Source organism: Oncorhynchus nerka, linkage group LG28, assembly GCF_034236695.1.
Source record: "Oncorhynchus nerka isolate Pitt River linkage group LG28, Oner_Uvic_2.0, whole genome shotgun sequence".
Taxonomy (NCBI): domain Eukaryota; kingdom Metazoa; phylum Chordata; class Actinopteri; order Salmoniformes; family Salmonidae; genus Oncorhynchus; species Oncorhynchus nerka.
In genome coordinates this window covers 34,440,823-34,454,790 of record NC_088423.1, presented here as the reverse complement: position 1 = coordinate 34,454,790, position 13,968 = coordinate 34,440,823, and the positions used below count along the sequence as shown (strand labels likewise).

Sequence of the window (13,968 nt, the reverse complement as noted above, 5' to 3'; positions counted from 1 at the left end):
ACGGAAAATAAACACCCACAACTCAAAAGTGCTACCAGGCTACTTAAGTATGATTCTCAATCAGGGACAACGATTGACAGCTGCCTCTGATTGAGAACCATACTAAGTCGAACACAGAAATCCCAAATTATAGAAAAACGAACATAGACAACCCACCCAACTCACACCCTGACCATAATGAAACAAAGACGTAATAAAAGAACTAAGGTCAGAACGTGACACCTGGAATATTAGGATTCCACTTTGTATTATGATCTATATGGATTTACAGAGATATCTATATGGGTTTTATGGCTATTACTGTAGTGTTTAATTATGGTTTATGAATGCAAATTACAAAGAGCTTGGGATAGTAGAGCCTGGGATAGTAGTGATGATTTTCCAAATTGAACTGATGAATGAACAAGCTAGTGCAGCTGTCAGACAGGAGCGTTCCAGAAAATTCTGGGACAGACTATTGGCCGATTCATTCAGGAGTAATATCCTGAGTAAATTAAAAATCCCTAAATAATTAGAAGACCATTAAAGATAGACAGAATAGTGTATTAGAAAATATTGACCAGTGATGTGTGGGCCCGTGGAGGGTAAGGGACTTACGACCCAGTCTGGCGGGGGCAGAACAGCCAAGGTCGATCATCAACGCTCCCTTATACTGTATAAGTGACCTTGTCAGAGGAATCAATTACAATGATAATGACCTTGTAGAAAGGAGCCAAGTTACAGCTAAGGCAGGTACTTTGATATCTGATTTATGCTGAAGTATCTCTACACTCTGTCTGCAACACTTTCACTGCAATGACAGACAGGTATTTGCATATTTGCCTCTCAGTTCTTCACCTGGGGGATTCAGAGAAAGCCCTGAGAAACCTGACAGGCTTATCTAAAAATACTAGTAACAATAGAACACAAGTGGAGTTCTGTGTCCATGTAAGTCATTTTGGAGAGATAACGGCAGGTTTTCTGACAGGCATGGAAGAAGAGGGATAGCACTTCTTACTGGTTTGTTTGACTATTGTATGCAAAACATGTAGTTTATACATTCCTCTCTCTCTCTCTCTCTCTCACTCACTATCATTGTGCTCTCACCTGTCTTCCTTTACCGCAGAGTCTCCATGGCAACTCAAGCTTGCACTTGAATGGGGATTCTTTATCTCTCTGCGCTAGTTGTCTGTAATCTGGAAATAGGTCAGTCTTTCCACCTAATCATGTGCTTCTGCCTTCGGGTCAGCTGGAGCCCATGTCTAGCACCTGGTATGTCAGCAGAGTTAGGCAGTTCCCCTGTAATTGCTTATTCTACAAGCACTTGACAGTGGTCTGGTCACCAAATTGTAGAGCACAAGACATACTTACAATATCAACCAATTAGTTGACTGGAACAGTCCCTGTAACACGTGACCAACCTTATCCACATTTCTAAAGCATTGCCCTCTATTTAGAAGTTCCTGCTCAGATGGAACACGCCCAGAGCCTGTCTGTTTTAGTGAGTCATGCCTGGTGTCAATGTCTCGCTGTTCAGCTGCCCACTGAATCCCTCCCCTCTGTAAGGCACTGACAAACTAAGAGAGAAGAATGGCAGCGCATGACTGTCATTGAAAAGATAATCCACAGCCGACAGGCCAAACACTCCTTTTGAGCTAATAACATTTTACTGCAGATCATAACATAACCTTATTTCCATCGTTGCTCAGCACATTGAAAAACAAAGAGAAGGAGCAAAAACCTTGTGTGCAGAGGGTCCCCTCCTTTATTCAGTTCTTAAAACAAGTTGCCTCTGAAATGTCTCCCCTTGAAATGAAATCTTAAGCTTTGTCGGCGCCGAGGTAACAGAGTTCTACATTCTGGGGCTTTTTTTAGAATGACTCGGCGAGGAGAGAAAGAGAAATGGAGAGAGAGACAGAGAGAGAGAGTGAGAGATAATATGGGAGGAAGAGAGAGAGGGAGGGTGACTTGAAAAGTAGAGAATTAAATGGAGAGGGAAGGGACTTGAGGAGGGGAGAGCGAGAAAGGAAACAGGAAGGAGAGAGGGAGCTCGAGAGAGAGAGAGAGAGAGAGAGAGAGAGAGAGAGAGAGAGAGAGAGAGAGGCAGACAGAGAGAGAGAAAGATAGAGTGAGAGAGAGCTAGAGCAAATGAAGGAGAGAAAGCAGCCGTCGCCCTGTGGGATTTGGAGAAAGGGACTCTTGTTTAAAGAGTACAGGTGGATCCATAAATCAGAGATGAAAGCTGTCGGAGGTGTGATGACGGAGGCAAACATAAGGGCCGCACAGCCAGGGATAAGAGCCTGGTATAGGCTGGGCTCATTATGCACCATTCCTCCTCTCCAAAACAGCCACAGCAGTGCTTTCTCTGTGCTACAAAATAATGACTCCGACACCACTGCGGCGAACGGAAACAATCTGAATGTACCTAAACTCTTGGAGTCTGTGGCTAGGTGTGTAATCCATTTTGCTGTGATATGTTGCTCTGTCAAAAAAAACATTGTTTTATATGTTTTCCTTGGCACACTGGTTGGTCGGCAAAATGTACAAAGAAATGAATTCTGAGTTAAGTCATGGTGGCAGAAGTAGTATTCAAGGTGAAGGACATGATGTACACATTTCCACTATTACTGCTAAATTGAATGACAATTGACATGTAGTCATTACTAAATGTATCTGATAAACCAACAGTTTAACTTACCCTTTCAACAATTCAACCTCCCTCTCAGATGACTCCAATTCCTGGAGGTGTTGGTAGGCGGGGCCAGAATGTTTGGATCCTCCAATTGGATTTCGTCTTCCTCTGGGTATGGGCGGAGTTTTACGAGGTACTGACCAATGGGTGGCTTTACTTATCTGGTCTGGACTATGAGAAAGGGAGCTGCTTCTAAAATCAAACACAGGGACAGGGATCAAAAGTGATTTTTGTCACTTAAAGGTATTCTGTATGATACATCACATTAACTGTAGCCTACCATGGTTATGTTACTATCTCTATTGTGAGCCACCACATGGCTGTGGATGAGAAGATTTAACACCAGGAGTTCCCTCGTCCAGAAAATGAACAACTGAAAATTCACATCAAAACTGCCACAAGGCAACACACAGCTAAAATGCCCATGCTATTCAGAGGAACAACATAAACTACTAAAGACAAGTGTGGCTGATTGTCAATCCATCAGGGATAAAAGGAAATCATGCCATTTCTCCAGTCAATTAAACTAGAGTTTCCCTTGTCACACAACTTTTGTGTCCCTCTGCTAATATTTCCTGTTTCCTGCTGCAGTGTGGGTTTTTGGGATTCTGCTGTGTTTTGACATGATTGAGGTTTGGGGTGTGAAGTGATTGATTTATCATGTGCAGCGAGGACTTTGAAGACTTCTCTCTGTGTCCCAGATCATATTTTTATTGGTAGTTTATCTCTAATGCACATAAAATGCTTATAGACAATTAAAGCACATGTCATTTCATTTCAGATAAGCCTTGCAACTATCCAGCTGCCAAAGGAGTGAGGATAGAACAATGCGATGCACAAATAGTTCCTAGACACAAAATCCACTGAAGAGCTTGTCAAGTTTCAAGCTGTTTTGGAAACTTATCTTCACTTCCATTTGCTGAAAACTGTATCCAAATGCCCCCTAAGCCGACACAAAACCAATCATACAAACTGAGATGATCCTTTAAAGTCCACTTATGGCAAGGTCAAGGACTGTAAGCAAACAATATACAATCCAGCCACTGAAAAAAAAGGGGAATCAAATTGTTGTCGGATCTTAAAACGTAAAAAACAGGCGGGTGTGGATTAAGCCAAACAGACATAAAATGATTTGTTTATCTGTAATCCCAACAGACATGCATGGAAGGCTAAGGCACACACACACACACACACACACACACACACACACACACACACACACACACACACACACACACACACACACACACACACACACACACACACACACACACACACACACACACACACACACACACATACACTGACAAGGAAAGGTAGATCTCTAGAGCCACCATAATGACCTTGTAATTATGCAGGCAGGTTGGTGTTCTGGCGAAATTCACAATGCGTTATGAGTGAGTGCGGTTTCCCTAGTCCTGAAGTCATGTAAAGTCAATAGCATTCCTTGGGTCCCGGCACGCATGCAGCTCACTGAATACAAATGGAATACGAAAGCAGAGGATAGCAGGAAATACCACTGAGCAGTTAATGATGGATATCGGCCCTTTGAATGAGAGAGATCAGCTTGACTGTGATTGGACTTCATTGTAATGCTAAGGACTATCTGTTCCCAGAGCTATATATATGGCTAGCGCTGACATTTGAATCATATGGGATTTTGAATAATGTAAGTCTGCGCAGTTATACATCTTTTGCCTACATGTGGTCTTCCAGTAAGCTAATGTCGTATAATAATGATTTTATTCCGCAATGTGGAAATTTACTCAATGTAATACAGCAGTTGGCTCATAAAGAACATTTAATGTAGTTGGAGTCAGATCTCTGACCCTTCGCTGGCATGTTCATCCCGCTTACAGATATGCGCATTAAAATGTTTATCTACAATTTAATTACTATCATTCATTAAAACATACAATAAATCCACAATTATCTCCGGCTGCACTGTAATGTGGTTAATTTGATTTCTCTCTTCTCTGCGTCTCTGTGAATTACTGAAAAAACCTACACTCGATCCCTCCGATGTCAACAACTACAGACCAGTATCCCTTCTTTCTTTTCTCTCCAAAACTCTTGAACGTGCCGTCCTTGGCCAGCTCTCCCGCTATCTCTCTCAGAATGACCTTCTTGATCCAAATCAGTCAGGTTTCAAGACTAGTCATTCAACTGAGACTGCTCTTCTCTGTATCACGGAGGCGCTCCGCACTGCTAAAGCTAACTCTCTCTCCTCTGCTCTCATCCTTCTAGACCTATCGGCTGCCTTCGATACTGTGAACCATCAGATCCTCCTCTCCACCCTCTCCGAGTTGGGCATCTCCGGCGCGGCCCACGCTTGGATTGCGTCCTACCTGACAGGTCGCTCCTACCAGGTGGCGTGGCGAGAATCCGTCTCCTCACCACGTGCTCTCACCACTGGTGTCCCCCAGGGCTCTGTTCTAGGCCCTCTCCTATTCTCACTATACACCAAGTCACTTGGCTCTGTCATAACCTCACATGGTCTCTCCTATCATTGCTATGCAGACGACACACAATTAATCTTCTCCTTTCCCCTTCTGACGACCAGGTGGCGAATCGCATCTCTGCATGTCTGGCAGACATATCAGTGTGGATGACGGATCATCACCTCAAGCTGAACCTCGGCAAGACGGAGCTGCTCTTCCTCCCGGGAAGGACTGCCCGTTCCATGATCTCGCCATCACGGTTGACAACTCCATTGTGTCCTCGTCCCAGAGCGCTAAGAACCTTGGCGTGATCCTGGACAACACCCTGTCGTTCTCAAATAACATCAAGGCGGTGGCCCGTTCCTGTAGGTTCATGCTCTACAACATCCGCAGAGTACGACCCTGCCTCACACAGGAAGCGGCGCAGGTCCTAATCCAGGCACTTGTCATCTCCCGTCTGGATTACTGCAACTCGCTGTTGGCTGGGCTCCCTGCCTGTGCCATTAAACCCCTACAACTCATCCAGAACGCCGCAGCCCGTCTGGTGTTCAACCTTCCCAAGTTCTCTCACGTCACCCCGCTCCTCCGCTCTCTCCACTGGCTTCCAGTTGAAGCTCGCATCCGCTACAAGACCATGGTGCTTGCCTACGGAGCTGTGAGGGGAACGGCACCTCACTACCTCCAGGCTCTGATCAGGCCCTACACCCAAACAAGGGCACTGCGTTCATCCACCTCTGGCCTGCTCGCCTCCCTACCACTGAGGAAGTACAGTTCCCGCTCAGCCCAGTCAAAACTGTTCGCTGCTCTGGCCCCCCAATGGTGGAACAAACTCCCTCACGACGCCAGGACAGCGGAGTCAATCACCACCTTCCGGAGACACCTGAAACCCCACCTCTTTAAGGAATACCTAGGATAGGATAAAGTAATCCTTCTCCCCCTCCCCCCTTAAAAGACCTAGATGCACTATTGTAAAGTGGCTGTTCCACTGGATGTCATAAGGTGAAAGCACCAATTTGTAAGTCGCTCTGGATAAGAGCGTCTGCTAAATGACTTAAATGTAAATGTACTGTAAGGGGCATAGAACCAATCCTCATAGCACATTATTAGGATAATCATTATGATTTTTGTCCTTGTACGATGTTGTTCCACAAAGAAGTATGCATCATTCAGACCACTGAGATCTATGTGTGAACATCATACCTGTAATGTTTTCCTGTGCCTGGACCTCTGGAGTCGTCGGTAGGAGTGGCGTTGCACTGGGAAAAGCTGGACTTGCAAACAGCTCCCTCATGTGGCTGGGAGGACCTCTTACAATACTGCAAAATAAACAAAGACATTTAAAAACATATAACCTATTACTGTATCAGCATTAATCTATATTGATTAGACGGATCATATTGCTTGTTTAGGCATACAATAAAAATATGTTTTGACTATGCAAATAGTTAAGTACAGGTAGACACAGATGTTTTCTTTTTAGCACTCCATTTCCAGAATCAGTATGGAATGGCCATGTTCTTTTGGAGGCATATTTAAAAATGTACATCACTTAACATAACCTAGTGTGCTCACACACAATCCCCCCTTTGATTGCCACAGCGTGAGGTAGATCATTACGGGACTAGAGAAGAATGATTACAGGAATCTAAATGGCATTCCTCCTCTCTATATCTATTACACTCTCCTTCCTCTATTTTGCTGTGTCAATGAGGGTGAACGGAAGAGAAATTGAAATTGAAGTAGAACTATACATCTCAAGTGTAGCTTAGGAATGCTGATAGTTGATAAAGGTGTGATGTAGAGGTGGAGAGCCACTATAATTGGATATTACGCCCGGACAGACAGCAGATTAACCCAAGGAGGTTCCTGGTACCACTATCCCTGATAGCAACCATGCATTAATCCAAGATAAGATTATATTAAATAATTTCTCAGATTTCTTTTATTATTGTCACCTAGATCGCGAGCATGATTTATTAGGAATTCCTCACACAGAGCCATTTCTGATAATGGAGCTCTAATAATGAATTCACTGACACAATAGAAATAATACTAGGTCAAGTATAAATGGTTCCAATAAGGATGTAAGAATCTGGGTTAAATAGATGGACTCATGGGGCAATTTGCCATCCAACCAGTTTAAAAATGATGATCTAGAATTACAGAAAAAGCTATTGGTGTAAGGACAGACGCATGGAGACGAGATGCATGTACAGGGAGTGAACAATTAATAAATATCTGACAAGAAGCAAACAAGGACAGCGTCTGAACAGGGGAAACATAACATCAATAATGCTGACACGGGGAACAAACTGAGGAACAGACAGATATGGAAGGGACCATCAACAAAGTGAAGGAGTCCAGGTGAGTCCAATGTTGCGCTGATGCGCATAATGATGGTGACAGGTGTGCGTAATGATTAGCAGTCTGGTGCCCTCGAGTGCCAGGGAGGGGGAGTGGGAGAGCTTGACGGGCCGGCCGAGACATGGGAGTCAAGACAAGCCAGCTGAGGCATGGAATCCCAACAAGCCGGCTAAGGCGTGGGAGCCAGACGATATGGCTGAGACGTGGGAGCCCGACGGGCTGGCTGAGGCACGGGAGCCTGACGAGACGGCTGAGGCATGACGTGGGGTGGGAGCCTGCCGAGCCAACCGAGGCACCCCTGGTTCCTTTGGCAGAGGCACCCCACATCGCCAACAAAACAAAAAACTCCTTGATGCTTCAAATTGTGGTGTCAGCATTCTGTAAGTACAGACACTTGGAGATGGGAAGCAAGTGCAGGGAGTGAATATTTAATTAATAAAACATTAAACAAGACAGGACAGCTTCTGGACATGAACAACACAATGACAATAATGCTGACACAGGGAACAAACTGAGGAACAGACAGATAAAGGAGGGGCAATCAACAAAGTGAAGGAGTCCAGGTGAGTCCAATATTGTGCTGTTGCGTATAATGATGGTTACATGTGTGCGTAATGATGGGTAGCCTGGTGCCCTCAAGCGCCAAGGAGGGGGAGTGGGAGCAGGTGTGAGAATTGGAGGTATTTCAACAGAGAACTGGATGACTCCTTAACCTTAAGACTAGACATGGCTCTGAGTCTGAACCACCTTTTAAAGTATCCAGTGTGCACATTGGAATGACCAAAATGAGAGACCTGTAACTTGTTTCTTAATAGCAAGAAGGTGACCTTCAAGGATTTTCTATGGCATTCTCATTATTCTTACACCATATGAATGGTGCCTACTACTGTGCCCTGTCTACCCTCTTCCTGTCCACTGCTGCCAGGGCTGACTTTGTCATTTTGATGGGGAAACAGCATGAGCCCTGACTAAGTAAAGGAGATGTCATCATGACTTCTCAGCTGTATGACTAATAGCAGGATAGTGAGCTCATTAGGTAGACTCTTGCTATCTATTCCTTGTCCTAAGCTGACCTTCCATTTGGATACTTGGATCTTGGACAAATATGGGTCCTTGACTTGTACCTGGTTCTTTCAGAATAATCAATACTGATACATTTATCACAACATTAATAAGGAGGCATGGATTTCAAATACACAACATTAAATTAATGCAGCAAGATTAAAAAGATTACTATAATTCAAATGTGATTTTGAATTAATCAAGCCAAATCAATGTATTATTCAGGAAAGCAACTTTGGTTTTAGAGGTGGGGGGGGGGGCATAACCTGGCAGGGGGTCTTCCCTCAGATTTTTTTGGGGCATGTAAAGCTAATTTCCTGCATGAGTAGTCTTTTCTTTCACCAATCAATTGGTCGAAAATGTTAAATGTGTATTTTTCCATATATAGAAACACCCTATGTGTTTTAATCAAATCAACTGTAAGTACTGAACTTGTCTGATGCTTTAAGCACGCTGTTTGATTAAATAATGAAGACACACAAAAGAGATCAAGATAGCTGAACCAGAAGAAAAAAGCCTTTTCTGGAACTTCCTTCTCCTGCTGCTGCTAGCCTTCGTAGATTCTGCTCTCATGACTCTCTCTCCTGGGTGAGGATCGAAAGGCCCATCACCAAGGCCAATGGATGACAGACTCTCTCTCCTGGGGGAGTTGGCCCGGTTTTATGACTTAAAAACCTCACCATAAATACCTGGCAGAAACTCTCCCTTTGGCTCTGCAGTACAGGGCTCCGGGCAGCCGAGCGGAAATGGAGGAAAACTCGCCTCCCTGCGGACCTGGCATCCTTTCACTCCCTCCTCTCTACATTTTCCTCTTCTGTCTCTGCTGCTAAAGCCACTTTCTACCACTCTAAAGTCCAAGCATCTGCCTCTAACCCTAGGAAGCTCTTTGCCACCTTCTCCTCCCTCCTGAATCCTCCTCCCCCTCCCCCCCCTCCTCCCTCTCTGCAGATGACTTCGTCAACCATTTTGAAAAGAAGGTCGACGACATCCGATCCTCGTTTGCTAAGTCAAAGTTATCCAGAGCGACTTACAAATTGGTGCGTTCACCTTAAGACATCCAGTGGAACAGCCACTTTACAATAGTGCATCTAAATCTTTTAAGGGGGGGGGGGGTGAGAAGGATTACTTTATCCTATCCTAGGTATTCCTGAAAGAGGTGGGGTTTCAGGTGTCTCCGGAAGGTGGTGATTGACTCCGCTGTCCTGGCGTCGTGAGGGAGTTTGTTCCACCATTGGGGGGCCAGAGCAGCGAACAGTTTTGACTGGGCTGCGCGGGAACTGTACTTCCTCAGTGGTAGGGAGGCGAGCAGGCCAGAGGTGGATGAACGCAGTGCCCTTGTTTGGGTGACAGAGTCGAAAGCCTTGGCCAGGTCAATAAATACGGCTGCACAGTATTGCTTCTTAAGATATCGTTTAGGACCTTGAGCGTGGCTGAGGTGCACCCATGACTAGCTCTGAAACCAGATTGCATAGCGGAGAAGGTATGGTGAGATTCGAAATTGTCGGTAATCTGTTTGTTGACTTGGCTTTCGAAGACCTTAGAAAGGCAGGGTAGGATAGATATAGATCTGTAGCAGTTTGGATCAAGAGTGTACCCCTTTGAAGAGGGGGCTGACCGCAGCTGCTTTCCAATCTTTGGGAATCTCAGACGACACGAAAGAGAGATTGAACTAGTAATAGGGGTGGCAACAATTTCGGCAGATCATTTTAGAAAGAAAGAGTCTAGATTGTCTAGCCCGGCTGATTTGTAGGGGTCCAGATTTTGCAGCTCTTTCAGAACATCAGCTGACTGGATTTGGGAGAAGGAGAAATGGGGAAGGCTTGGGCAAGTTGCTGTGGGGGGTGCAGTGCTGTTGACCGGGGTAGGGGTAGCCAGGTGGAAAGCATGGCCAGCTGTAGAAAAATGCTTCTTGAAATTCTCAATTATAGTGGATTTATCGGTGGTGACAGTGTTTCCTATCTTCAGGGCAGTGGGCAGCTGGGAAGAGGTGTTCTTAGTCTACATGGACATTACAGTGTCCCAGAACCTTTTTGAGTTTGTGTTGCAGGAAACAAATTTCCGCTTGAAAAAGCTAGCCTTTGCTTTTCTAACTGCCTGTGTATATTGGTTTCTAGCTTCCCTAAAAAGTTGCATATCACGGGGGCTGTTCGATGCTAATGCAGAACGCCATAGGGTGTTTTTGTGTTGGTTAAGGGCAGTCGGGTCTGGAGAGAACCAAGGGCTATATCTGTTCCTGGTTCTAAATTTCTTGAATGGGGCATGATACAAAAAATAACCAGGCATCCTCTACTGACGGGATGAGATCAATATCCTTCCAGGATAGCCCGGCCAGGGCGATTAGAAAGGCCTGCTCGCTGAAGTGTTTCAGGGAGCGTTTGACAGTGATGAGTGGAGGTCGTTTGACCGCTGACCCATTACGGTTGCAGGCAATGAGGCAGTGATCGCTGAGATCTTGGTTGAAAACAGCAGAGGTGTATTTAGAGGGCAAGTTGGTTAGGATGATATCTATGAGGGTGCCCGTGTTTACGGATTTTGGGTGGTACCTGGTAGGTTCATTGATAATTTGTGTGAGATTGAGGAATCAATCTTATATTGTAGGATGGCTGGGTTGTTAAGAATGTTCCAGTTTAGGTCGCCTAGCACCACGAGCTCTGAAGATAGATGGGGGGCAATCAGTTCATATATGGTGTCCAGAGCACAGCTGGGGGTGTGGTCTATAGCAGGTGGCAACGGTGAGAGACTTGTTTTTAGAGAGGTGTATTTTTAAAAGTAGAAGTTCAAATTGATTGGGTACAGACCTGGATAGTAGGACAGAACTCTGCAGGCTATCTTTGCAGTAGATTTGCAACACCGCCCCCTTTGGCCATTATATCTTGTCTGAAAATGTTGTAGTTATTTCAGAATTTTTGGTGGTCTTCCTAAGCCAGGATTCAGACAAGGCTAGAACATACAGGTTGACAGAGTGTGCTAAAGCAGTGAATAAAACAAACTTAAGGAGGAGGCTTCTAATGTTAACATGTATGTATGTAGGCTAATACGGTTACAGAAGTCATCAAAAGAGAGCGCCTGGGGAATAGGAGTGGAGCTAGGCACTGCAGGGCCTGGAGGAACAGAGGAGGAGTGGGATGAGGGTAAGGCTAAAAACTATGAGAATTGGTCGTCTCGAACGTCTGGAACAGAGAGTTAAAGGAGGTTTCTGGGGGCGATAAAATAGCTTCAAGGTATATTGTACAGACAAAGGTATGGTAGGATGTGAATACAGTGGAGGAAAAGGTATTGAGTGATGATGAGAGAGATATTGTCTCTAGAAACATGATTGAAAGCAGGTGATGTCATCGCATGTGTGGGTGGTGGAACTGAAAGGTTGGATAAGGTATAGTGAGCAGGGCTAGAGGCTCTACAGTGAAATAAGCCAATAAGCACTAACCAGAACAGCAATGGACAAGGCATATTGACATTAAGGAGAGGCATGCTTAGTCGAGTGATCATAAGGGTCCAGTGAGTAATGAGGTTGGTTGGGGTCACGGCGATTCAGACAGCTAGCCGTGCCATCGGTAGCAAGCTAGCATAGGATTGAGGTTTGTTTTTAGCCACCTCGTGCATTTCCATCGGTAGATTAGTGGGGTTCCGTGTGGTAGAGGGGATCAATCCAATTGGCAAAATAGATATAGTTATAGTGACCCAAGAAAAATTATCCGAATAGACCTATTCAGATAGCAGCCGATAAGACAGTTAACGATTAGCTGGCCGTAGATGGGCGTTCAGGTAACGTCGCAACCGAGGGGCCAGTTGGATAACTCCCTCGGGCAGATAACGTCGGTAGTCCAGTCGTGAAGGCCCGGTGGGGCTCCGCATTGGCAGTAAAACGGGTCCAGATAGGTGATTGTAGCCCAGGATTGGCTGATGGAACTCTTCAGCTGGCTTGCTCCGGAATAATTGACCCAAAACTCAAACATGAAACATATTTGTCAGTGTTTTACACTTACAGCACAGGAATTACATTTCTGAGTGCATGATATTCAGGCATATAGGATGTTCTATGGACGGTCTTAAACTGCAGTAATTTATGTCTGAGATTATATGAACATGACTGGGCATTCAAACAAACCTGTATCCATTCATCATCATCAATATTATGCTGTGTACTCACTGTGCACCATGACAGTGTAGTCTGTAGAACTGTGTCTGTGTGAAAAGTAGGGAATTAGCTATAAGTAGTACCTAGCCAGTTAGTATTATTGAATTACTATGGGTTTATGACCTACACACACTTCAGTGGGTATTGTAGGCAGGTAACCATGCCACAATTAGGATCACATTTTGTAGACGGGCAACGTATGTGAATAGGCAACATTTCATTCTGAAGTCAGAGTTTATTTTCTTTCGCTTCAGCTCAAATAATGGCCACCATTGATTAAGAAAATTTACATAATTGTACATGGTTGCATGCTGCATACATAATTGTGCATTCTTTGCATACTGTCTGTTGAAACTTGCATCGAAAAAATGCTTAAAAATCGGTAAAAATGGAGTACGCATTTGAGAAGTGCCCTCTGTGCTCCATTTCACATAACTCAATTTGTACTCATTTGCGTGCTCATAGAATGGTAGTATGCATTTGAGAAACACCCATTAGCTAACGTTACACGTCAGTTACAATACTAGCTCAGCACTGGGAATAAATACTCAAACAGCAGTTGCCTTGCCAGCTAGATCAGTCAAATAAAGAGCAACCAGTTTCTGCTCTGCTTGCTTTTACAACTTTGAGAAAAAATGCAACAGATAGACAGTGTATTCACATAGACAGCAGTAGCAGACAGCAGCACCGTGCTGGTCAGAAGCTTTGCCTTCATACAGCCTGTCCACAAACTCTGTGGTGTCTGTGTGTTCCTAAATAATCCAGCCCAGTTGAAACCGCCAAACAGTCTACTTGACTGCTCTGAGGCCTCCACATGTTCCGAAAGCACACCGAAGCCACATTTTTTTAATAACAGGGCAATGATAAAACTGGGGAGACAGAAATTCAATTTTAGAATATGGGGGGTGGGTCATGTCCCCCCCACCCCCATTGAAAGTTGAGCCACTGTTATTATTGTTTGCTGAATGCAATATTTATTTTCAAATTGATGGTAATAAAGTGTTATGACATTTCAGAAATCTTTAGACTAGAGGGAGGGAGGAAGGATATTAGGATGCATGAAAAAATGTGACACGCTCCCACACAATGGGACTATGAAATGTCTTATTTTCAAAATAGACAGCTTCAAGGGCTAAATATTACACAAGGAAGAATTGCACCATGTCTGCTTTGTAAAAAATAGAGAGAGAAGCTCATGGTTTTAAAGCTTTTAAAAGAGAGTCAGACATGGCTGCAGACAAGCATCATCTCCCTAGAAGCTCTCAGTCTCACATCAGAATTAGACATTCATC

The 13,968-nt window shown here is 44.5% G+C and overlaps 1 protein-coding gene across 1 annotated transcript in view; it reads right to left on the bottom strand.

The window, feature by feature from the left end:
- Positions 1–13,968, bottom strand: part of LOC115113161 (pro-neuregulin-3, membrane-bound isoform) — a 518,264-nt gene that overhangs the window by 16,307 nt on the left and 487,989 nt on the right. Inside the window, exons 7-8 of the mRNA XM_029640470.2 lie at positions 6,313–6,428; positions 2,678–2,863 (exon numbers count right to left, since the gene is read on the bottom strand). Coding sequence (XP_029496330.2) covers positions 2,678–2,863; positions 6,313–6,428 — 302 coding nt within the window. The remainder of the gene's footprint in view (positions 1–2,677; positions 2,864–6,312; positions 6,429–13,968) is intronic.